Here is a 26254-nt window from a genome sequence, read left to right on the forward strand (position 1 = left end):
TGTTTCTATACAGCAGCTAACTGGATTAGACATGGTGCGAGTGGTGAGTGTGTATGTGTGTGTGTATAATTGGCCATTATGTGGTCAGGGCTCTCTTACAGCTGCATGAGGGTCATTAGCTGTTCATTTCATAACACACTAGCTCTGTGTGTGTGCGTGTGTGTGTGTGTGTGTGTGTGTGTGTGTGTGTGTGTGTGTGTGTGTGTGTGTGTGTGTGTGCACTCACCTGTGATGGTGTAAGGGTAATAGTTCCATGCTTTCTCTGTCACGTAGAAGATTTTGGGAACAACGGCTCGAGCCCAGCTGGGTAATTTACTGCAGAGAGACAGAGAGAGACAGATGAGGAGAGAGAGAGAGAGAGAGAGAGAGAGAGTGTGAGAGAGACATACTGTAGTAAAGGAGGGGGATGGAGGGAAGGAGGGGGATGGAGGGAGGGAGGGAGGGGAGGCAATATTAATGAACTGCTTCCATTATTGCAGCGATCATCCTCAAAAACTGGTTGCACTTCAGAACATTGAAACTGAAGGATGGTGCAGAAGGAACACTTCCCAGGAGCACTTCAGAGAGCGAAATATGAAATTTTGATGCGTCTTGTGGTCACACACACACACACACACACACACACACACACACACACGCACAAGGCCATCTCCAGAATATCTGCAAGTTTCACAAAGCTTTTTAAGGCCTTATTAATGCTACTTGGAATTGAATAAAAAAGACCAAAAAAACAAAATAAAGAGACAAAAAGCTGCCAAAACCAGACTTCTGTCACAATTGTACTCGCTTGAGACTTGACTTGATGCATGAAGAGAAGACTTGAGACTTGACTTGACTTGGGTTCTGGTGACTTGGGACTTGACTCTGACTTGTACTTTGATGACTTGAAAAGGTTTCTAAAGTCTTGACTTGAGATCTTGTGTTTGTGTAAATGACTCAGATTGAAAGTGATGAGATTTGTTCCAGCAGACGACTGAATTTAAATTCTGATTTCTGAATTTGGATGGAATGATTGAATTTATTGAAGTTGAAACTGATTATAGAAATCAAACTCATGATGCTCTTACCAAGTTTTTATCCTATTAAAACCATATTGCATTGAAAAGTCCTAGATATTTAGTTTTCTTTAAGATATTAAATTGATACTGGACTCTTGATTTGTTCTGACTTGACTTGCTGTTCTACATTTAGACTTGAGCCTTGACTTGAGACTTGTGCCTCAAGACTTGAGACTATGGGAAAAAAAAACATGTTTTGTATATTGTACTCATCCTGTTCTGCATTGATCGCCTTAAATTGACATAACTGATTTACTTTTCAGACTTTTTAAGAACCCTTTTTAAGGATCTCTCTCTATTACCCACCATGTGTTCATGGCTCATACAGCCACACCACCAACATGCGCACTACGGCGCGTATTTATATACGTGTGTATGTGCGTGCGCATGCTCCGCACTCTCTGATCTTCCATTACTCCGACTCTGGTAAGCCTATAATTGGGGCTGCATTGAAAACTTTGTACAACGTGTCAAACGCACGAACTGCGCCGGCTTTCATTTCGCCTGCCTTCATCTCCGCTTCCCTGTGATTGGCACCGAGAACAATTTCTTTCAGGAGGAGGGAAAAATGGCGCCCACCGCATCGTGACAGCTGTGAATAAAAACAGCCTCCGACCGTCACATTGTGCGAACGCTGACAGGCCGGTATATTCTCTCTCTCTCTCTCTCTCTTTCTCTCGTTTCCAAAAAAAGTGACTGACACTCCTCCTCCACCTCCATCTGTTCAGTTCTCCCATTCCCTCCTTCTTCTTTTAAAGATCGCTGCCAGTAGCTGCCTTGGCGGAGCCCACGTTGCCAAGCCTGGTGGGTGGCTGCTATGAGGATGAGGCCGCGCGCTCGCAGCTTTTCACACCAGAAAGAAAAAAAAAAAAAAAAAAAAAAAACCCTGGCAGAGAAACTCGCACTTTACTCCATCCCAAAATCAAGCTCCCCCACCCCTCTCTGCTCTTTGTGAAGGGTATCGACAGAACGAGAGTGGAGTCGATGCTCGGGTCGGACGGGGCTCGGTGAGGGCTGATGGGGACAGAACGGGTCCAGATTGACTTCCCTGCTGGTGAATCGGAGCTAAATGATTAGTCGTTGCGGAAGCCGGATGGAAGCCTGTGATGAGAAACACTGGAGTAGCGCAGTAGTTTCTGTCTTTCATGGATTATCTTATTTCTATTCCCTCTTATTCAATTTCAGTCTTATTTTTCATTACTTTCATTTGTTTTTTTGAGTTATTATTGCATGAAACCACATCTTTACCTCCTTGATTTGATGTATTTTCCTGTTGAAACAGGATGTAGGGGTGGGACATAACAGTGAGGGATCATTCAAAAGTGTAAACCAATGGAATATCAGTCAGGGAGAGAGAGGCAGTTTTATTGGATGGGAGAGGCAGAGGGGCGGGACTGTCCAAAAATCTGTGATGGTTTTATGGGTTGGAATTTTTATTTACACCTACTGAGGTGAGGTCACCATGAAAGATGCACTGTTTTCCAGTAATGGGTGTTCATTTCATGAGAACATTAATTCATTTTAGTTTAGTTTACTTAAGTTGACTTTATTTTGGCTTTGTTTAGTTTACAGGTGGAGTTCAGTTCAGCACGTACTTCATTTAAATTTCATATAACCAAATCTAAGTCTGACAAAAAAGGAAACGGTACTTTGAAGTGAGCAGCTATAGCAAAACAAATAGCAGTGCAGCTGCTGGGAAACAGCATACAGTACAACAAGGCAAGGTCGCTCCAGTTCAGATGAATTATGGCTGAGTTCCCTTCACTAGGTGTGTGAGGGAGAGCCGCTCCGCTGTACTTCTGGTGTTTATGCATCATCTAGCGATCATCCTGAGAAGTGAACATATCCTCTACAGAAAATGTCAGCTACTCTGTTTGGGGGAAAAGGTCAGCGCTTCTGTTTTTCCATCTGGGCTGCGTGAAAGGCTGAGAGTTTAGGCTTCATCGTCTGCCTCTCTAACTCTTTTTCTCACTCTGCACCGCTTCTTTCTCTTTCTTTTCTACCCACTTCTCACCCTCCTCCCCCTCTTCTTTCCTCCCTCTCTCTCTCTCTCTCTCTCTGTACTTGCACTTCCAACAGTTAAGCGTGTTTTAAGCGAGCTTTTGAAATGTCGCGCAAAAAAAAACCCTGAATTAGGTGCGGTGCTTCCATTAGCTGGGTTGAAGAGAATAAACACGCTTCCTAAATGTCAGATGCTATTGTTCCTTACTGTCAGCTAATATATGAATATATGTAATATGAAAACAAATATGAAAACAAAGAAATGCACTTGGCAATATTGTAATACACCAACTAATGGCCATACAACCAGGATAGAGACTGGCAGGTGTGACATTTCTAGGAGACATACTGTATATTTTACATTTCAGAATGTCCAAAGCCACTTTTTAACTGTAATTAGACTGATCCAAGCCTATTACATTATTCAACAAATGTGTTTCCATTGCTATTCTTAACAATTTGCCTCAAGCGAGCGTAAAAACATTTGAGGAAATTTCTATTCAGATTTGCCGTTTCCATTCAGCTTTTACATCATAACTCGCGTGAAAATACTTGAATGGAAACCCAGCTATATTTCTCCGTTTCACCCCCTCTGCCTTCTTTCTTCCTCTCTCTCTCTCTTTCTCTCCTCCGCAGGGCAGAGCTGTGCTGACTCAACGTAATTAGTTCCCCGGCACAGCGATCGCTGACACAGGTATTTGTGCTCAAACAAATGGCCTACAGCTTCTTTGTCCCTCCTTTCTTCCTTTTCTCTCCCCCTCTCTCTCTCTCTCTCTCTGCTTTCATTTTCTTTTCTTCTCCCTTTCCTTACCATCTCCATCTTTCTGTCTGTCGCCTCCTCTCTCCGATGCCTGTATGTCTTACCAACCTAGGAGGTTTATGTCCTTCCTCAGTGATGTGCATGGAGAGATCGCACACACACACACACACACACACACACACACACACACACACACATACAGTATACCACTCCACACATACAAGGGGCAGAGAGCCTCATGGGATGCGGGGTGATGGAGCGGTATAGTGTGATATACAGCTGTGATGGATAGGTAACTCAGGACAACATGATAGTAACAGTGTGCCAATGCCTACCCCTGCTCTGTGTGTGTGTGTGTGTGTGTGTGTGTAAGAGTCACACTAACCTTCACAGTCCTATCAAATGGCTGAATGCAACCCTAGCCAATAGATCTGCAGATATCCACTCTACTTTCTAGTCAAGGCTTTTCCAGCTTTGGGAAAGGTTCAAGGCTAGAAGGCTTTCTACTTGGATTTTCTGTTGATGCAGTGTGAGTTTCTGTAGGTGGCGCTCTTTTCTTTGTCTGTTCAGTCATGGTGGCTATCACTGCTCATGCTAACTACCCAGTTCTTCTTCTGTTTATTCCAAACAAACCGGAAACGTAAAACGCATCACTTCCTCTGTGCCAGAGGATTTTTCCCAGGAAAGAGCTACCAGACACCAGGTGTTTAGAACAGTAAATGTAAAAGCTTTCATGAACTGGATATAGGTTGAATCACTATTGTGTAAAACCAATCGGATAGAGAGTAGCAAAACAGAGATTTTTTTAATATGAAAATGTGGTGTATTATTGCTTAAAATTAATTTATTTTACTTTTTTTTAATTTACTTTATTACTTTAAAAACAAAACGTAGTAATAGAAGACAAGTCTGAATTGTAACAATCCACTCTACTCCTCTCATCTTCTTCTCTTACCTCCTTCTCTCCTTGCTCCTCCTTTCCTCTCTGTTCCATTCTCCACATCATCAGCCTGTTATTGCACAGCCTCTACTGATTTTCGAGCTGTCTAAAAAAAACCACAACGTTTTTTTGTTCCTCGCAGTTTTTGGACGGTTTCTCAGCCGGGGGAAGTGGTGACACGTTACCCCAAAACTGATGCATTTTGTTTTGCAACACTGTTAGCAAATAGAGAACATTCACTCATAGAAATTGTGTTTATTTGACCTCAGCTGAGCTGACTTGGCATTCCTGCTGAAGCTACAGTACAGCTTTCTGACAGGCTGACAGAAACATTGGCAATATTGTGCAGAACTGCAGAGATGGCATGCAGGCCCCCGGATGAGATTTCTATATCACCTTAAAAGTAATAATCTGTGACATTTTCAGATAAATAAATGTCCCGTTTGCTTCTCTCTATCACTGATTGATATATCACAATAGTGATTCAACATAATCAGTCCATGAAAGCTTTTACATTAGCCTTACTAAAATGTTTATTTAGAATAAATAGAAGAAGAACTGCGTAGTTAGCATGAGCAGTGATAGCCACCATGGCTGAACAGACAAAGAAAAGAGAAACTCAAACTGCATCAACAGAAAATCCAAGGAAAAAGACGTCACAGTACTGGACACACTGTTTGATTGACAGGTGATCTCTGGGAAGAGCAGTGCTGAAACACCACAGCAGTGAGCGCTGAGCAACAAAGATGTCAAAAAAGTTTCTGGTACTACTGTTTTGGTAGTTTTTAACTCTCAACATCAAATTTAACATACTGTACAAACACAAAATATGTGGCACAACAATGTTTCTTTACACATACAGCTTGTTTCCCTGTGTGTGTGTGTGTGTGTGTGTGTGTGTGTGTGTGTGTGTGTGTGTGTGTAAAACAGAAACAGAGGGTGGCAGAGACAGAGAGTGAGACAGAGACAGAGTGGAAGAGCCAACTAACAACATTAAATTCATAAAATTTGATAAATATTACAGTGGCTTCAATGGTTAATGTTGCATTCATAAGATATATTTACAGCGTTCCCTTTATTCTTTGTGTTTTGTCTTCTTCAGATTTTTTTTCTTACATTTGCTGTTGTGTAACTGCTTTGGCAGTGAAAGGAAAATCTTACCAGGCCAATAAAGCTCTATAAACTGATTTGAATTGAAAAACTGATAATGGTAGAGACAAAAAGAGGCAGAGACAGACAGAGTTAGAAAGAGATAGACAGGGAAGATACACAGAGAAACAAGGCAACAGTAACCATGTCATTCCCCGTGAATGATGCAGGCACCGATGGGCCAATCGGTAACAAGCGGCATCATCTCTCGTGTGATTTCATCATGTGGGGGACGATAAAGAAACAAGAGACTTCCTGGCGTTCCACTGACCTGTTGAGGTAGACTCGTTTCTCGGTGAACTGTCCTTGGCCGTGCGCCGGGTCTTCATACGGCTCGTTCTGGACCACCTCCACCCCTTCCCCTCGGTCACTCTGCTCATGGCTGTGTTTACTGATCATGTACAGCTGCCCAATCCGGTACTGGAGGACAAAACACAGACAGGAGAAGGTCAAATACTACTGATTGACAATGATCACTATAGGAACATTAGTGCATGCTGTATAGGGCCGAGCTCACGCTGCACTCAAGGCTAAAAACAATTTGTTAACACCAGAGATACTCACAAGTCCAAGTCAAGTCTCAAGTGTTTGAGGGAAAAAGTCTGAGTCAAGTCTCAATTGTTTGAGGGACAAATTCAAATCAAGTCTCAAGTGTTTGAGCTCAAGTCCAAGTCAAGTCTCAAGTGTTTGAGCTCAAGTCCAAGTCAAGTCTCAAGTGTTTGAGGGACAAAGTCAAGTCAAGTCTCAAGTGTTTGAGCTCAAGTCCAAGTCAAGTCTCAAGTGTTTGAGGGACAAAGTCAAATCAAGTCTCAAGTGTTTGAGCTCAAGTCCAAGTCATGTCTCAAGTGTTTGAGGGACAAAGTCAAATCAAGTGTTTGAGGGACAAAGTCAAATCAAGTGTTTGAGGGACAAGTCTGAATCAAGTCTTATCTGTTTGAGGGACAAAGTCAAGTCTCAAGTGTTTGAGGGACAAAGTCAAATCAAGTGTTTGAGGGACAAGTCTGAATCAAGTCTCATCTGTTTGAGGGACAAATTCAAATCAAGTCTCAAGTGTTTGAGGGACAAGTCTGAATCAAGTCTCATCTGTTTGAGGGACAAATTCAAATCAAGTCTCAAGTGTTTGAGGGACAAGTCTGAATCAAGTCTCATCTGTTTGAGGGACAAATTCAAATCAAGTCTCAAGTGTTTGAGCTCAAGTCCAAGTCAAGTCTCATCTGTTTGAGGGACAAATTCAAATCATGTCTCAAGTGTTTGAGGGACAAGTCCAAGTCAAGTCTCATCTGTTTGAGGGACAAATTCAAATCAAGTCTCAAGTGTTTGAGGGACAAGTCCGAGTCAAGTCTCAACTGTTTGAGAGAGAAGTCTGAGTCTAGTCTCAAATATTTGAGGGACAAGACCAAGTCACATCTCAAGTGTCTGAGCTCAAGTCAAAGTCAAGTCTCAAGTGTTTGAGGGACAAGTCTGAATCAAGATGGTTAAAGCCAAATGTGCTAATGCCATATCGATCAGGTTTGGGCGGTGTCGTGTTACTCAATAATAGACAATATTTCCCAGTAAATACTAAAAGATTTGCAGCATAGGTTGAGTTCTACGATGACTAAGGTTCCCATAATAATCCAGCCTTGATATATTTACAGTATGTGAGAATATAAATGATGCAGTCCTGGATTCTTCAATCATTGAATGTTACTTGGAGGATTCAACACCTAGCTGAAACTTTAAAAAGTAGAGTTTGACTGTGCTGTGTCTTTACAGCCATTTTGTTGCCAGAAACTGGAAAAATTCACTCCATCACAATATAGAAAACAGATGTTTGGTTGAGTTTGAGCGTGAACTGTCTGACTGTTTAGCCCCGACTCAAAACTCATTCCTTATTCACTGTCTTTATTATTTTTTGGACTTGGTTGAGAAAGTAGTCAGAAAACAACACAGTAAAGTCATTTTTGATGAAAGTCACTCTATGGCACATACATATTGGACAATGTTCAGTAAATTCAATGAACTGGCCATGCAATAAGGGCTTCTTTTTCCATTCTGTGGGCTAGAGAGATGCCTCGGAGCATGTTTAATTCACTCGAGCAATAAAATGTGGCTTGACTAATTGAAGGCGGCACTTCTGTCTGCTTTTGATCTTTAATCTTAAAGCTTCTGCTCGTGACAAAAGACCAAGAAAGGAGAAAAAAGAAAGAGATGGAAATGAAGAGAGAAAAGGATGAGGGTAGAAGAGTGAGATACCGAGGGGCACCTCAGGAGGAGTAATAATGGGGTGAAATTGATAGGGGGCACAGAGAAAAGAGACGTAACAGGAAATGTCTGACAATGCGCTGGAATTGAGGGAGGAGTCAGAGTAAGAGAATGTGAAAAATGGATGAGGAAAAAAGCAAGAAAAGGACAGTTCGATGATGGCGAATGGTGCTTATAATCCTCTTATCTGTTACGGGCTGTGAAGGAGTGGGGCCGCACTCCTCCTCTCCCTGCTCAGTCATCATTTCTTTTCTCATCCCTCCCTCCTTTCCTCCTCCACACACAAGCTGCAGTTGAAAAAAAGCCCAGAAAGGGAGTGTAGGGCATCGGTAATGAAGGAGGGCTAAGACAATAGAATTCCCGTGCCCTCCTCTTTTCGCAGCTGTCAGCTGAGCTGTGAAGTGCTGTCAGAGGGAAAACGTGGGGTGCCGACCCCAGAATGGCTTCCAGAGGGACACAAAATGGTGTCACGCACCGAGTGGCTGTTACGGGGTTTCAGATGGATACGCTTATTTACAGTTCAGGGTATACTGTATATGTGGCTTTCGGTAAGCCAAATGTAAGACTTTTTAGTGCCACCTGGGACCAACTAAAAGTGCAAGAAACGAGGCATCATTTATAAGAAAAGTCATGGGCGCAGATGGACATACAACCTCTGACCAGGGTCAAGAACTTTTTCTGCATTGTTCTTTTTCTGTATTGTTCTGATGCAGTAAACCCCACCCATCTAGGTTAGGTTAAAACAAACGGTACCAAGGAACCATTTGACTGAGGTATGACATACAGTACAGTACAGTGCATCCACTCACCAGCACACCTTGAAATATTCAACAAAGTCACATACTCACAAATATGCATCTCCCTCGACACACACACACCTTGTACAGTATCTACGCATTAAAAGTCACTACACAACCACCACCTTGCCTCTGTGTCCTCTGTGATCCGCTCGTTTCCCTGTGAAACCTCTCAGAAAGGGCAACTGGCTGAAACAGAATGACTCATTTCCTCTTTATATATTCCCTCCAAGGCCCCTCTTGTCCAAGGCATCTCTAGGCAATGGCATAAGAGTGCTGTGTCAGAAAAGGACACACACATACACACACACACAGCACGCATGCCCACACACACACGCAGAATACCGAGCGTAGAGAAGGATGCCTCAGCACAAAAAGCAGCAGCTAGAAAGCCCAACGCTGCAGCACATTAAGATCTCAGCTGATCAATTATTAACAAAGCATAGTGGTTGGCTGACCCCAGCCAGAGCAAGGGATTTGTTATATAAAAAGATGTTTTCATTCACTGCATGTTTGTGTGAATGTGTACTTGAGTGACCTGCTGTAAATTGATCACGTTGTGACTGTAGTAAAGAGCACTAAAGTCATCTTTGCCAGTTTGTTTTGGCTCTCAGCAGGACAAAGACTTTCTAACACTGCTTTTGCCAAACCGGGACCTGAAATGAACTGGACTGAACTGAGCTGAACTGGTCTGAAGAACATGACAGAGTCCCCTCAGGCCAGGCCCGTCCTTGAGGAACCCCCCACCTCCAGGCTAAATCCGGCTCTGCCTTTCCAAATGCCTAACATGAGGTGACAGCTTGAGAGGGAGCTGGCAATATGGTCCTTAAAGGTAAAATACACCCAGAAACATGTTGCATTTGACATCCTATGACCTTGAGTCCAACTGTTTAATCTGTGAACTCCCTAAGACCCAAGGAATAACATCTTTGCTGTCAGGTGAAAACCTTGCATCTCCAAAATGTCAGCTATTTAGGAACTAAGAAAGAAAAAAAAAAAGAAAAAAACAGCCTTGTTTTTAGCTTGATCAGTTTATCCAATCGGGTTTCATTAGCTCAAGATGTCAGAGAATTCTCACCGCCCATAGACGACTGTGTAATCCTTCACCTCCTTCACCAAAGATGGAGTTATGAGGTTTTCACATGACGACAGCAATATGTTGCCGAGTCTATTTTTGGGTTGGGTTTCTAAGTTGGAGGCAAAAAGACATTTCCCCTGCTCCGAGCACAGCTAAGAAGACATTTGGAGCGTCTGCGAGCTCGTCCCCGGAATGACCCCCTGGTGTACGTTCTCCAAGTTCACCCCTGCGCAGCACAGTGAGTACTGCAGCCCCGAAATGAATTACGCATGTTCATGTGTTATCTAATACTGTTACAGGGCTGGCTCCATTCAACTGTAAATAAACTACATTAGTGCATTTATTCAATATACCAGTCCCTTGATGAACTCTGCGGACAGTCCTGATCAGACTTGGGGTGAGTCATAGGAGAATAAAGAGCGCTTGATATGTCTTATCACGACAGTAACGTGTCCACTTTTGAGGCTGTGCAGTGTCACTCAAGATAAATCAATGATAAAGGGCATGTCAAGGAGTTCCAACTATGAAAATGTATATTAAATACATACTAATCCAGACATGGCATGGCTGTGTTAGAAAACACTAGGGATGGGACAATATGATTATCTCACGATACGATTGAATACACGATATGAGGTTCAGGATTCAATACAACCACGATACAATGTAATAAATAAAAGTTCAATGACAACAAAGTCTGACAGTGTGCAGAATTATGTTTATTTCTGAGACACAAATCTTTGCTGCAATGGCATTGGCTTGCTAGAATGTAAACAACAATTTAAAAATGTCATTACAAAGTGACAATAATATAATTTGGATGGAGAGTTTGTGAAATTGTGATGGGCAAGCCGTCTCATTTGTGATTAGTACAGCAGAATAACATGGAGCCCTACGATACGTATTGTCACATTTTTGTATCGCAATATATTGAATTGCGATCTAGAAAACACATAGCAATTCAATGTTTACAATGAAAAAACTGTCTGCCCATTTATATGTTAATTTCTTAACAATGCATGCAACTTGTTTTATGTAAAATATGAACGGCATGAACCCCAACGGATGCTAATGAGCTGAAGCAATTACATCACCTTCATTATCATCCCCAAGCTAACACCACAGCCACAGAGCTAAATGCAAAACGTGTTCTTTCCTGCCTCACCTCCTGTCTCTTTTCTCTGCCAACACACCGCCACATCTGCTCCATTAACAAAAGTTCACCTTTTCATTGAAGTCTCGAAAGCAAAAGGTAGCGCTTCTAAAAACGGCTCCGGGTTCACGGTGAGAGCGAGCCTCTCGGGTTAAGAGCTACCGTAAATAATGCAGGTGCTCTCCATCCCTCCCCCTTCACGCCCGCGAAAAGAGAGAGAGATGAGCGGAGAGGGACTGAGGGACGACGGGGCCAGAGGACAAGCTGAGAGGGGAATTAAAAAGAGGACAGGAGAGGGAAAGGGGAGTTTGTACGAGTCCTTTGGCTAAAGGACAACGGCCGGAAAAAGTTGGAGGGAAAAAAGAGAGAGTGATAGAAAGCGAGAGGGAGAGAGACAAAGGGTTACGGAGGCAGTAAAGTGGGACATCAGACTAATTTACTGTCCGTTTTGACAAGAGACGTCCTTCTCCATTCGCCTCATCATCGATGAGCTGTAGCAGTCATCAGCTTCTAAAAATATCCAGGACACGCATACATTATCGCGGCCTCATGCGAAGGCCATTGTCCGTGTGATCATTTGAAGTGAGCGAGGACGCCGTGATGTATGTGCTCAACCATGAACTGTGACACAACAGACCTCTCCATATTCGGAGAGGACAACAACACAAAAAAAAGCTTGTATAGACCAGATGAATAGCCCGATTTTTTTCTCCATGGAGGCAAAAAACAGGCAGACACACTTCAGAAAACGCAGCACCGGTGAAGCACTACTCACTCAGTCTCTTGTCTGGCACCTTCACAGCCAGATCGATCATTTAGCTACATGACGCAGAAAGAGCCAAAAGAGACCGGGGCTCGGCCTCCTGTTTATTCGATTTGTCTGATGACAATGCACTCTGGTTTGTTGTTGCTCATTAATCAGTGCCCGGCGAGCTGGAGTGCGTTGTCATCATCATCACCCGCCCGTCGCAGAGATCTGTGGTCGAGGTGGTTGTAACCTCAATCCGCAAATTGAGAGGGCTGCGTTCCTGATGGGTTCCTGATGTTGAGGTGAGTGCCGGGCAAGCTGCCCTCGGTGTGAAGCCTTTAAAGTGCCAACAGGTTGATAAAAGGGCAAGGGTCGAGGCTTTCCTAAGGTGCGATCACAGGTTTTGGTAACCTGTCATCCTGCCAACCAGGTTAGATATTTTGGCTGCAGGAAGAGACAAAGCAAATCCGATTCCGGTCCTTGTAACTGTAGCTCAGCATGATGGACTTGTCTGTGCTCTTTGCTGTAGTTTCCCTTCTCTGGTGTTCAGACCGGGTAAGAACACATGAAGAAATAGCTCAATATGAGCATCAGTCCAGACTGCAGTTTTGCCCTTGCTTCTTTTTGTAATGCTAGGACTTTGCAAGCATGAGGAACTGCTGGCTATCAGATGTCAGCATCCGTCTCCTTATACCCATAAACCCTTGCGTTTTGGGGTTGTTTCCTGTAGTTGGTTTGGATTACATTCTCACTTCCAATGAACCGCAGGTCACTTGGAAGAGGACCAAGGACCTGCATTTTCAGGCGTCTCGGTTTGGTTGTTTGGTGCCACCTGAGTTCAGATGGCATTGTTTTCACCTGCGCAAATGAAAGAGTTCAAATAAACCGCTCTAAACATGTGTGATGTGTGAACGCACCCTCAGTAGAATATGCTGCAAAAATACCTGGATGGGAAAGAGTCTATCTCCCCAGTTCTCTTTCCTACCAGTATCTCTGGACACTTTTCAATAGAAACAAAAAAGGTCATGGCTGTGATGCAAAAGATTTGTTCAGACATCATAAAAACAACTTCAGCAGGGTTTTCTTATTTCCCTAAACCTTCTAATACTTTTCATTAGCATTCAGTAAAGGGCATGTCTAAACCCAAATTCATACTCTGTGGGCCCACTGTGACCCAGACCTGATGGCAGCTGAATAATTCACTCCCATTAAGAAAAATATAAATGCACTCAGTCAGCTGCATCTCACGTAGTTCAAATTACTCTCACTTTAATTTTCAATCCAATAAATTTTCATCTAATTCATTTCCGCCCAGCTGAGCTCCAGCATGCAAGTATCCGCTGCGTTCCCAATGAATGGAAAAAATGAACACGAATACTGTATCTCGACTCCTAATTGAAAAAAAACCTAGTTACTAGAAACTGAGTTCCGTTGCCGTTCCTCTCCCCCGAGGGCCTGGACCGGTCTAGACTGGGCTGTCAAGACGGCCAGACATACCGCTGGATCGGAGAAAAATAATATGAATAAACAAGAGCGGCAGCCTTAAGCCGCAATGATCGATATGCGGCCTATCTGAACTCCCCCGGCGTTCCTGTACAGTCGATAAAGCTACAGCGCCGTCATCCGGAAAGTCGGAGGAGGGGGGGGGGGGGGGGGGGGGGGGGGATGGAGGAGAAGAAGGGGAAGAGGGAGTGGATGGTGATGGAAGGGAAAGAGGAGAAGGAGGAGAGAGGAGAGAGGAAGGGGGGAAAGCAGAAGCAGGGGGTGGATTTACGAGGAGAGGGGTGTGTATCGGCGTATATCACCCGTGTTTCCAGAACCTCTGTGCACGCAGAGTGGGGGGGTGGGGGGGGGAATCGAGGGATTGGGACCGATAAACCTGAGACGGGGTGAGAACAGACGGAGGGAGGGGCGGAGGAATTTTTCTGTCCTTTTAAGAGATGATCTCCCTCGTTACTCTGGTCGCTCGTCAAAAGATAGGGAGGCCTTGAGCGCTCGGGCTTCACTGGCACACACACACACACACACACACACACACACACACACACACAGTGATGAAAGCTTTTCAGCATGGGCTTTTAATTGCGTGTGGAAGCGGGACCCAGAGCCAAGCGCTTTGCCCCGTTTACACCCGTCTGAACAGTTCAGCGAGGGAAAAGTCGACGGCGACAGCAATCGACGACACAGATAACATGAAAAATGACACACACGGAATGTTTTGGGGTTTTTTTTTTCTTCTCGATAACATCTGGAAGGCATGCGGGGATGTGATTCACCCACGCACCATTACAATCAGTTGCCAAGCTAGCTTCATCATTGACGCTGCAAATGAATGTTCCTGAGAGATGGGCATTAATATCCTGGCTGAATACGAAAGAATTAAGTGTCTACGGAGGTTACAAGTGCCAAAAACGGGGAACAATGGGAATTGATTCTGAATGTGAACAGGTGTGGGGAGTAAGGGATTTTACAGAATTACAGCAATCTGATTACCAAGAAATAGTGACTTGTATCTGGGACAGTTAGAGTTATTTTGGTGGTTACTGGAGACATATTTGAGAGCAAAATTGCATTTAGATTGTGATATTTTGGCCACTTAATCCTGCACACCTTAAAATAATGGTTGCAGATGATGATAACACTACTGAAACAGCAGTGTGTAAATAGGCATGGCAAGTTTATTTATATAGCACATTTCACACACAAAGGCAATTCAAAGTGCTTTACACAAGGTATATAGGACATTAGATAAGAAATACAGGGTAAGATAATTAAATAGGAATAAATAAAGTGATCGGAAAGGAGCTGAAAGAAAGCAGGTTGATGAGCGTGAGCATTCCGGAGGTTTACACTATTACCATTTTAAAATGAGCATGAGTAACCTAGACCGGATTACATTTCAAAAGTAACCTTGGCAACCCACACTACGAATTAGCCTCCGCAAACCAGACGTCAGCGTCAGACTCATACGACCTACAGAAGCATCAGCGAGGGCATAATTAACCTACGGTCTCGCAGTACGGCTCCCCGACAGCCGAGTCCGCACACCCCTCTATTTGAATGTCAGTGTGAGCTAATAGCTACACTAATCGCTCTGCTAATCACTCTGTTCCACTTGCGCGGGGCCACATTAGAGTCGGCCTCCGGGGGCCCGACAGAGGGACCGTTCTGTACCTGACGAATCCGCCAGAATCCCTTGCTTGCCTCAGAGCTCGTGTGAGTTTAATTGCTCGACGTCTTGCCTGAGCCAGTTTCTGTAAGAAGAAGCTGCGAAGACAGCGGTCAAAGCGTAAAAAAATAATCCTTTGGCTCACAGCTTGTATGTATAAATTAGTGTGCGACTTAGTTACTGTGTGAATGAGTCTGTGTGGGAAGCAGGTATGTGCTGGCTGTGAATCTGTAGTATTATTATGGTACAGCTGAGAGAAAAGTGGTGAAATCAGGGTTAGACCGATAGATCTCTTGCCAGTATATGGGGCCGATATTGGACTTTTAATAAAAATCAGATATCAGTCTGTCGCTGTCGTCCTCGCTGATATGTGGGAGGTAAGGATGTGATTTTAGTCCACAGCAGTGAAACCTGCCTCACCCTGCCTTAAGGAGCTGCTAACCCACTTTAAAGAATTACATCAGTATGAGTGTTCAATGTTTTAGTGTCTCATGATGGTCTAAATGTCATTTCAGAGGTTTTTCCACCCTGACAAGAAAAAAATTCCAGCAGAAACACATAATCCCTGTCATTTTTTAGCATGAAAACGGTCAAATTGAAAGATATTTAAAGAATATCAGCAGAAAATATCCAGTATTCCTTCCAAAATCCCTATTGATCCCTAGGTGAAATGCATGTGGATGTGGCAAATGAAGCGCTACAAATAAACCAATAAAAAAATAGGAAAATATCCGCCTCAATCCTCTCTCTCGCCCCATGTAAGCAAACAATGAGCTCTACCTACTGATGGACTGCTGCATTAGCGGAGTGATAGTGGGAGACACCATGAGCGATGGTGGTGGTGGGGGGGGGGGGGGGGGGGGGGGGGTGGAGTGAGGAGGTGCAGCGCTAAATCAGATCACCTCAACCAGCATCAGGAAACAATAAGGCATGGGAGAAGACTAACAGTGTGTCTATGCATGAGTGTGTGTGTGTGTGTGTGTGTGTGTGTGTGGGGAGATAGCAGAGGCCTAAAGGGCAGTGTGATTTATGTGTGTACATTTTACAGAATTGTTCAAAACTCTATCTTCAAATACTGCAAAGCAAAGTGAAAACATGTTGCGTTGGACTGAATACTGGATCTCTGTATTATACTGCAGACTGTGCATTGTGGTATGCTGTATATCACCTTGTCAATAGCACAAACACACACACACACACACACCGGCCATATGCTGTAACTCATCAGACTCCCACATTCTCTCTTTCCTTTCTCTGACACACACACACACACATACACACACACACACACACATTTGCGTGGCTGCACACCTTTCCTCTCACTTCTACTCTCTAAGGAATGTGGCTGAGATTACACAGGTTCACAGCCTCTCCTCCCATCCATCCATTACACACACACACACACACACTTACGTGCACACACACACTATCCCATGATACTGCTGGCTCAGCCATGGCCCCATCACTTTGCTGTTGCATTCCCTGTGATGGCAGACACACACACACCACACACACACACACACACACACACACACACACACATCTCCTTCTTCCCCTGTTCTGTGCACATTTAATCAACTGGGCAGCAGTCTGCACTGGGCTGGGCTGCTCTCTCCAGATAAGATTATCCTTCTGCTGTAGGACCGGCAGTCAATAGGTGGACCACGAGTGTAATTAGTGTGTGTGTGTGTGTGTGTGCGTGTGAGAGTGTGTGTGAAGGAGAGAGAGCGGTAGAAAGAGAGAGAAAGAGCAAATGAGCGAGACAGAGAAAGATAGAGAAGATAGAACCTGAGTGAATGAGTGAGCGAGAGAGAGAAACGGACAGAGACAAGTTGCTTGGGTTGGCCAGCCGCTACAAACAGAGTGCTAAAAAAATCCCACAAGGAATCAAGTGGCAGGGGACAGAACGACAGTAAGTGTGTGTGTGCACCCGCATACAAAGATACATAATGATGCTTCGGAGGCTCGTTTGGGGCCGCTTGCCTTTTATTCTACACAAGTCGCTCAATTATCTGCATCTTCGCTATGTGGATCATGAAAGGAGAATTCAGAAATGTGTGTGTTTGTCTGAGAGACAGAGTGTGACAAGCGTGCCTGGAGGGTAAACAGTGGAACTGAAATGTGAATTATGAATTTGTTTGATGTGCTTCCCGTCTCCCGTCTTGCCGATCAGAGCAGGTATTGGTGTGCGTGTGTACGAGGTGATGATTTGATTTCTCCGGGCTGATGCTTTTAGGAGAAGCCGCCCCATTATTAGAGCTATCGCTTACTGTCAGTGGGTGCTTTTATTGTGGTGACTTGTCTCAACCACAGTAAGTCAATCGTAATGCAATTTTTTGGTTTACTTACTATGCTGGATTGTCTTTACAGAAGACTATGTTCTATATTTTACTGCTACTACTGTATTTCCATATGGATCCACTGTGTTCCTGTTCTCATTATTGTGTATTACAGGCATTGATTCAATCTATCCAAATTGAAAAACTAGTGTCATAAGAAGGTTGTCAAATTCAACCTTTCAAGAAATATCTACACTGCAAACATATCTATCCTAACAAGTGATTTAATCTTGAGTCTAAAAATCTTCTTTTTTTTTTTTATTAAGTGAAAAAATTTGGTAATGGGTTAAATAATTCTACTTCTCCAATTCACTTCTGCATTTTCACCAATTTTTTGAAAATTTTCTTGAAATAAGTGACTTGAAATAAGGCCGATAACTCAACTGAATTGCATTGGAAACAACTGAAAGGAAGATTTTATCACTTTTCTGCAGTGTGAATGAATGCTCGATAAGTTTCCATTTAGATTTTGGATTGACTAAATTGAAAGCAAAGTCACCCTAGTCCTGCTCTAATGACCACGCCCCCTTCAGGCCCCCTTCACACCTAGAAAGAAATATAAATAATACAATAAATACCAGCAACAGAAAGTTTCAACGCAATGATACCACTTTTACACTGGCCATACCAATTCCAGGCTAGATTCCAGATATCTTGTACCAATCTGATCCATTACTTTTGGACTTAATATTGACTGAGAAATAATCCATTTTACTCCATTAGAGAGAACTAACATCTCTACACGTGTGAAAAAGTCACTTTACCCTAGTATTGGATTCAGGCTAAATATAATGTTCCCCAGTAGAAATACCCTGTAAAGTCCCAGTAAATACTGAATCCAATTTCATCACATAGATCATTCATTTTCAAGCAATAACTCCTCAGTGTCAACGCAAAACTTGCAAAACAACATTTTAAAAGAAGCAAATCAATACGTTCCTGCCAAAGAATCATTGGCGTATCCCATAAAAACAGCAATTATTGTTTTATATTGACTTTGATGGCTGCTCCCTTGACCTTGAAACAAACTGCGTTGAGGTGTCCACCTGCGACTCAACCTGACGCCTGTCAGCTTCAAGTCGCTGCTAATGCGGGACAAACTGCTGGCCAGCTGAGACACGCGCCTCGCTGCGGACAGAACTATTCATCACCGCGACTATTACTATTCATCATATCATCACACACACTGACAAGCCCGCCCGCGCACACACACACACACACACACACACACACACACACGTACAGCGCACATTTATACAGACAAATACAATGCCAGAGTCATCGTTGGATGGATGCTTTCCTGCGACCGAGGCGTTGGTGGTGACAACGTGATGACCGAGGGAAGAAAGAGAGACGAAGAAGAAGGAGAGGAAGAGGCGTCATGGAAAGTGTGGGAGAGAGAAAGAGAGAGAGAGAGCAAGAGAAGAGAGAAGTGTTCAAGCCCGGACTTGAATATGGAAGGGCTATCGGAGAAGGCAACCGAGAGGGAAAAATGATGAGAATCTGTCTATCCATCTCTCCCTCATGAATTCCACACTAATGAGAGGTCTCTGCACAACCACTCATACTAACGTCATACAGTACCAGCCCTATTAATAGTACCTATAGTCTCATGCATTCATATTACAGATATCACAATTCTAAAAGTCCTACTTCTTTCATTGCTTACTGCATTCTGGGTGCCTGTTGCTCCCTCCATCCCTTTCATGAACTTCATATCACTAAAAAGTCAATTTTTCCCTATAAATGGTATTTTGGACAATTTAACACGGAAGCCTGACTACAATAGTTGCTCCCTCAGTCATATTAATTGTTCTATATGAGTGGGATAAACTGTATTTCACAGTTTAGAATCCAAAACAGAAAAAAAGCTTTTTATCTCGAGTGTATGGATTGTGCAGCAAGGGATTCAATTTTAGGAAAACGTCCAAAAATGTACCGTTAGCATGTTGCCAGCCACTGTCAGTCTGTCGTAGCTTAAAAGAATTGTCACTTTCTAGAATATGAATGGGAGTTAAAGGAATTGCTAATAAGCTAAGCTAACATCCGAACAATGGGAAGTTAGCTTGCAAGCTAAACTTAGCTATAGCTGGCATTATAATTAGCTAACGTCCCTGCTGGTGTGTCGCAGATATCTAACATTAGCTAGGTTGTAAATATAGCTAATGACACGCTAGACCCCCAAACTAATGCGTAGCGAAGCTTATTACTACATTTTCAACCTACATTTTGACAAGTTATATGAGAGTTATTACACTATTAGCATATTTTAGAGTAACAAACTTGCACCAGCGTATTTTGTTGTCTACATCTAATACTGGAGTAGAACTTGAGTGTTTTAGACATGCGGCAGACTATTCGGCTGACATTTCAACACCAAAATCTCCCTTAGCATCCCATTCAGATGCTAGCTTGTCAGTATAATGTTACACCTGTCCGGACTGAAAAACACCCATCGCAGCGAGTCAAATTCCCAGCCCAGTACGGAGCTGGGCTCAATCCCAGCTGGCTGTTGTCATTGAGGTGAAGGTCATGGTATAGTGCTCTATGAAATGCAGATGGCCGCCCACAGCTGCCGCAGCCTGTGTGTGTCACAGCTGAGAGTGGTGTGGAGAGCACTCTGAAACATGCCACCGCGCAGTGTGTGTGTGTGTGTGTGTGTGTTTGTGTGTGTGTGTGGTGGTTGCGGGGGGGGGCTGACATATGCTCAATGTTCAGTGTCATTGGCTTTGTCTTTGGGGAGACAGGCTGAGGTACGTACATTGACTGTGTGCCAGAGGGTGTAGTTATTTTTTTATGAGTGATAAATAATAATAAGTCTTGTTTATTAGTCCAGGCACCTGATGTGCTGTATTCCACTGTGTCCCCCCTCACACACACACACACACACTTGTGCACACCCAAAATACACACCACCTTTTTCTCAACCCCCTCTACACCCCAGCACTTACCTCCTAGAATACAATTTGACAAATCTCAAGAGTAGTGAATACAGTGCTTTTTAAGTCACTTTTCACAGGTCGAGTGATTATTTAATTGACTGTATCCATTAACTGAATGCTGATCGTCTGCTTTTAAAACAATGAATTTATGCATTTGCTCGAGAAGCGCGCATGTGGAAGGCATTTGGGAGAAACGTGAATGGCGGGAAGCTGAAGGTCACAGCAGCCTGATTAATATCCCACTGCTGTCAAATTGCACGCGGCTTTCAGGTTCTTTATTGAAATGCAAATTGGTAATAGGGAGTAGCAACAGGTAAACACATTTCTCAACAGTTTTTTTTTGTTGTTGTTGCTGTTGTTGTTCCGGCCCTAGAGAGTACGCTACGAGCTTCTTTCAATGAATAATGGCTGGCGGTTCAAAATTACCTGCTGACCCCGCTTGCTTCCACATCACCTCTGGATGATTATTTTGCTTTTTTTTTTTAAAAAAACAGCCTTTTAGCCCTCATCAAGAGTTTCACCACGTATTACCTGCAGGGACATTTGTTATCGTAGTGCAAATTACTCCGACACACTCGCCCTACAAGGGACTAATGTGAATGGGGGGATGGTCAGAATGGTTCTGAGATGCGGAGGAATTCGTCAGGCTTTTACTGAATCTTGGGAAGTTGGGAGAAATAGTTTCAACAGAAAAGTGAATGAAGATGTTAATAAATAATCCAAGAAAAGATGAATCGGGCCAAAGAATGATGAGAAGATGGAAAAACATCTGGAATTCAAAAATAGATAGATAGATAGAAAAAATCTACATCCATAAACATATAAGGGCACACAGAATTCTAACCAACACACACCAATAAGGTTCCCTTGCTCGACTTTGAAACCCTTAGGCATTCAAAAACCTATAAAGCTTGCTGGAGCCAGCCTGATGTCCTAACTAGTTCGGCCAGCATCCAATCCATCAGTTTTTACCATGATGCTATCAACATGTCGCTGCGGGCATCAAGAGCCAAACTCAGCTAAACTCAGCCAATATGTGTGTGTACGCTATCAAACTTCACCTGAGAAAATCATGTCTGGTATATATTAAGCAGTATCTAATTAATAAAAGGACGTAAAGGTTTAAAGAGTAACTAAACCCCAAAACCAAGAGGGGGAGGGAGTGGGGGGGGGGGGGGGGGGGGGGGGGGGGGAGCGGAGCCCAGAGCACATTATGTAGAAAAAAAAAAAATGAAGCCAAGGAGGGAGACAGGAGGAGATATGGAGGGGAAGGTGGGCCAAATTAGAGAGAGGGAGAGAGAGAGAGAGAGAGAGAGAGAGAGAGAGAGAGAGCGCTAATAGGAGACAGAATGGGTAAGAGAAAGGACCGAGACCAAGACAAATGGCACGAGTGATGGAGCGAAAAGGAATTTGAAAGAGAGACGGGAGGAGAAAGAAAGAGTGTTAAATGACTCTGGAGAGAGTAATAGAAAAGGAGGGGAAAGATAGCGTGAGAAAGAGTATTTTGTGGAGAGAAAGACTAAGAGTGAGCAAGAAAGCGATTAAAACAAGGAGTGTGGGAAAGAGAAAATAAGAGAGTGAGAGAGAGAGAGAGAGGGGAGATGAGATGAAAGGAAGCGAGTGAAGACTAAAAGAGGAGGAAGAAGAGGAGGAGGAGGATTGTTCTGACTAGGTAGATTTCGGCTGTAATCCTGCCTCCTTGTCCTCGCTGGCCGGCGCTGGGACTGTAAATCCCCTCCGAAACTTGAGAGGATGTAAACAAACCATTAGCCCCGCTCTACCGGAGGCAAAACCATCCGTCACACACACACACACACACACACACACACACACACACACACACACACACACACACACAAAATTCAGTACATGGTGCACTCAACACACATACAGCAGGTGTGTACACATGCAGATAATACTCACCCTTCTAGTGGTATACACATGCAAATTAATGTGCATGTTTGCGAGCACACACACACACACACACACACACACACACACACACACACACACACACACACACACACACACACACACCACCTGCAAGGTCTGCTAGAGTCCCTCACTGCAACACTGCATTCACTTATATTTGTGGAAAAATATTAAGCGGAAAGAGACAATTTTCTACGCCATAAACACATTAGCAGACATTTTCCTACCACTTGTGATGTAAATGACTCAGAATTTCACTCAACAACATTCACCAAACAGGTTGAAGTTTTCCCACTCAGTCTTATTTTAGTCATTTTCTTCCTCTAATTTCCTTTCTTTTCTCCCTTTGTTTCATGATACGCATCAAGAAGACTTACTGACATAGGTGTTTATTTTGGCTTTAACATTTTTTCTTTTTTTTTGTTTTCTGCATGCTTTTCCTCCCGTGTGCTCATTAGCAGTTGGCCACCGATCCTGGCTGATCCCGTCTGCCTGCAGTGATGCCCCCCCCCCCCCCCTTTGAAAACCTGTGACACATGTACACACTAAAGCGAGGCGACTCTTCTTCATGTGTTTGCTGTCTTTCATAATGAGTCATTTCCCTGGTTGCAAATATCAATGGAAAAAACTAATCAGGGATGATCAGTGACGAGTTTACCCACTTTGTTTTTGGCTGACATAAATCTTGATGTAAATTCATAGCATACATCATAGTAAGTAGTATCAAACTGATTTAAGTTATATGAGGACAGGGTATTTTAAGGGAAAAAACAACAAAAAGTAGTGCTTTTCTGAAAATATAACTGACTTTTCTTTATGTTTGGTGGTTGCTTGCCTCATATATTAGATATAGATATTAGATATGTTAGGGAGAAAGTTTAGGAGGATGAAATGGACTCACGCATGCCCGCACCTCACCCTAAACCTAACCCTAAGACACAACCCTTTTCCTAATGTGGTCTGGAAAATGGTCTATTCTTCTGGGTATATTTGGGCCCCACAAAAAAAAAACGTAAGAACAGAGATCACATGCTGAGAGACACAGAAACGGACAGACACAAACAGAGGAATTTAGGTTGAGGTTCAGTGGGATTTCCACCAACAGCGGCAGCGTGGCTATAATGACTGTGAAAGGATTTGACTTACGACTCAAAAATAGACACCTAGCTACCCGACCTGGGCCAAACAGCACTTGTAAATTATCTTTGGGCATAGCTGGCATGCTAAAACACGATTGTCAACCTACAGTATATGATACTCCAAGCCAATTAACAGAAAAGTCAAACGTGATTTGCAGCAATTTGACTGATTCCACCCATAAAAGAAGATTTTGCACCTTTTGCATCTCTAACATGTAGTAAATATGTTCACACTCTGCCTTGAAATGTGTGAACGTTGCCCCCGGATGCTCCCAGATCAGTCGGGATGGAGTGTGTGTCCCGTGCATGTATATGTATGTATGGGGATACCACATGTGATTTACAGGGAGATGGTGACAGCGGCTGAGATCGTACACCGAGTCCCATTAAAGAGCCGTAAAGCCCCAGTAAGGCGAGGTGTGTGTGTGTGTGTGTGTGTGTGTGTGTGTGTGTGTGTGTGTGTGCCCCCAGTGTCATCCAAGCACTCAGGCAACCCGCTCGCTGCACGACCACTGAGGTTTTTACGCCACTCACCAGGCTCTTCTTTTCAGCGTTTTTCTTTCCGCGCCGACTCTCATTCTCTCCTTTTTTCCTCTCGTCTTGTCACCCGTCTTCATCTCTTTCTTTCGTTCTCTCCTCTAATGTCTCCGCTCGCCCTCCTCATCTCCTCATTTTCTTTTCACCCTTTTCTCTGGCTTTCTTGGACTATCTGTCTTCTTTTTATTTTCACACTTTTTTTTCCCCGTCCCAAATCTCTCGCTGTAGTTTTTGTCACAGTGACCGCGGATGGTCAGATTTCTCTGAGAGATAATTAGTTTCTATTTTGTTTAGGTTTTAGTATTTTGGCTGTCATGGATAAGGAGAGTCAACTTTATTTATTAAACTTTATTTATTAAAGCGCTTTACAACAAGACATAAGAGCAATAAAGCATAAAAGAGCGTGTCAGAAAAAGCAAAAAATTATCAGTAAAAATACGTTTTAAGATGAGTTTTAAACATTTCTACTAACATGGCAAAAGCCCTTTCACCCATCAGTTTTAAACTGGACCGTGTTTAGTTTTAGGTTTTTTCATACTTCATTTCACTTTACTGAAGTGAGTTTTAGACCTAGTTTCAGTTTCAGTCAACTATCATAAAGTGAGGATATAGTGGTATTTGGAGAAATGCTCATTACTGAAATGTGTTTGAGACAAAATAGATGTGACGTCTTTCGTTATTGCTACTCTGCGTCTTCTCCGACGTCACAGTCGGGGTCGTGCTGGTTTCGGATATGAGTTACATCCTAGAATAGATACGAACAGTCATCCGAAAAAAAGAAAAGAAAAAAAAAAGAATCAGATATGAGCAGCAATGTGGAATTCAGTATGAAGGCCTGCAGTGAGAACGTAGCCTTTGTGTGGCCACATAAAGCGCTTCCTCTCATTCTCTCGTCTCGCTGTTCAGGTGCTCACACACATGCACACACACACACACACACACACACACACACACACACACACACACACACACACACACACACGCAGGACGCAGCAGACAGGAAACAAAGACAAGGTAACACACTGACAGCTTTAAGACAGAGACCTGCAGATTGAATCTCATTGAGTGCAACGTGCTTAAACTGCACATTGGCTTGCAAGCACATGCTACCTGTTACTGTGAAGAGCAGCGAGAAGAAAACCCATCTGAATAAATAAGAACAATCCCAGAAATCACAATATTTTCTCACCTCTGTCAACCTGTCTATTGTCTGTCTGCTTGTCTATCTATCTGTCTTGTCAGTCCGTTCATCCTCCAAAGCAGCACTGGTGCTGATGGGACTCATCTCATTACTTATTCTGATCAATTTCTACTTCTTTTTTTCCTGTTGCTACTTACAGTAGCGTGCACTTGCAAGCCAATGTGTAGATTAGTATGGCACAAGAGACACAAGCCCTCAATCTGTCTAAGGCTCCGTTCACACTGCAGCCGAAAGTGTCCTAATTCTGATTTGGTTTCCCCTCACATATGACGCAAATCTGATGTTTTCTAATCAGTGTGAACAGCAAAAAGCTGCATGGAATCACATTTTTTCCAATTCTGATCTGGACCACATGGGTACGCGGTACAGCATAGGATCCCGAGACATGCGGCCTATATGCAACTTTTGAATACTCGAATCGGAAAATCTTGCATCTTTCATCTGAGACATTCATCATACATTTGGTTCCAACGGCAGCTTGGCTGCGCCAGCGTTAGCATGGAGGACAAGGACACACAACAATGGAAAGAAAGTGAATCAGCCAACTTGATTGGTATTTAGGGAGACGCCTCAATTCAGTCACTCAAAGGCACAAACTGTAACTGACTCCCTTCCATGTTAGCTAGTACAGAGCTAGTAGCTAGAAGCAGCTAGTAGCTGTGTCTTTTCAACACTGCCGTCAGTTCATCAGATATGCTGGTATTGGATAGGGATTACATCCTACAATAGATACTGTATGAAGAGTCATCCACAAAAATCAAATAAGAGCAGCAGTTTGAAATCGAACATGAAATCCTGTGGTGTGAACAGAGCCTGAGTGTGATGGCTGTTTGTTTCCTGTCTGTCGCCCTATAACATAGCCTCTCACTGTGTGTGTGTGTGTGTGTGTGTGTGTGTGTGTGTGTGTGTGTGTGTGTGTGAGGTTGAGTGTGTTCCCATGTTTGATGTTTGATAGTTGACACTGTATGTGATCAATAGCAGGCAGAGCAGATTAAGTGCATCTGCTTACCCAGTGTGCATTGCATGTAAGCACAGTTATTTGCTCTGAGGTCTGAGGGCATATACAG

At 43.4% G+C, this 26254-nt stretch overlaps 1 protein-coding gene across 1 annotated transcript in view; it reads right to left on the reverse strand.

Annotated features, from left to right (window-relative positions):
- The window catches only part of LOC139930181 (cytoplasmic phosphatidylinositol transfer protein 1-like), a 96789-nt gene that overhangs the window by 17668 nt on the left and 52867 nt on the right, over positions 1-26254 (reverse strand). Inside the window, exons 2-3 of the mRNA XM_078290609.1 lie at positions 6180-6328; positions 227-315 (exon numbers count right to left, since the gene is read on the reverse strand). Coding sequence (XP_078146735.1) covers positions 227-315; positions 6180-6328 — 238 coding nt within the window. The remainder of the gene's footprint in view (positions 1-226; positions 316-6179; positions 6329-26254) is intronic.

Source organism: Centroberyx gerrardi, chromosome 3 (assembly GCF_048128805.1).
Source record: "Centroberyx gerrardi isolate f3 chromosome 3, fCenGer3.hap1.cur.20231027, whole genome shotgun sequence".
NCBI classification, from domain to species: domain Eukaryota; kingdom Metazoa; phylum Chordata; class Actinopteri; order Beryciformes; family Berycidae; genus Centroberyx; species Centroberyx gerrardi.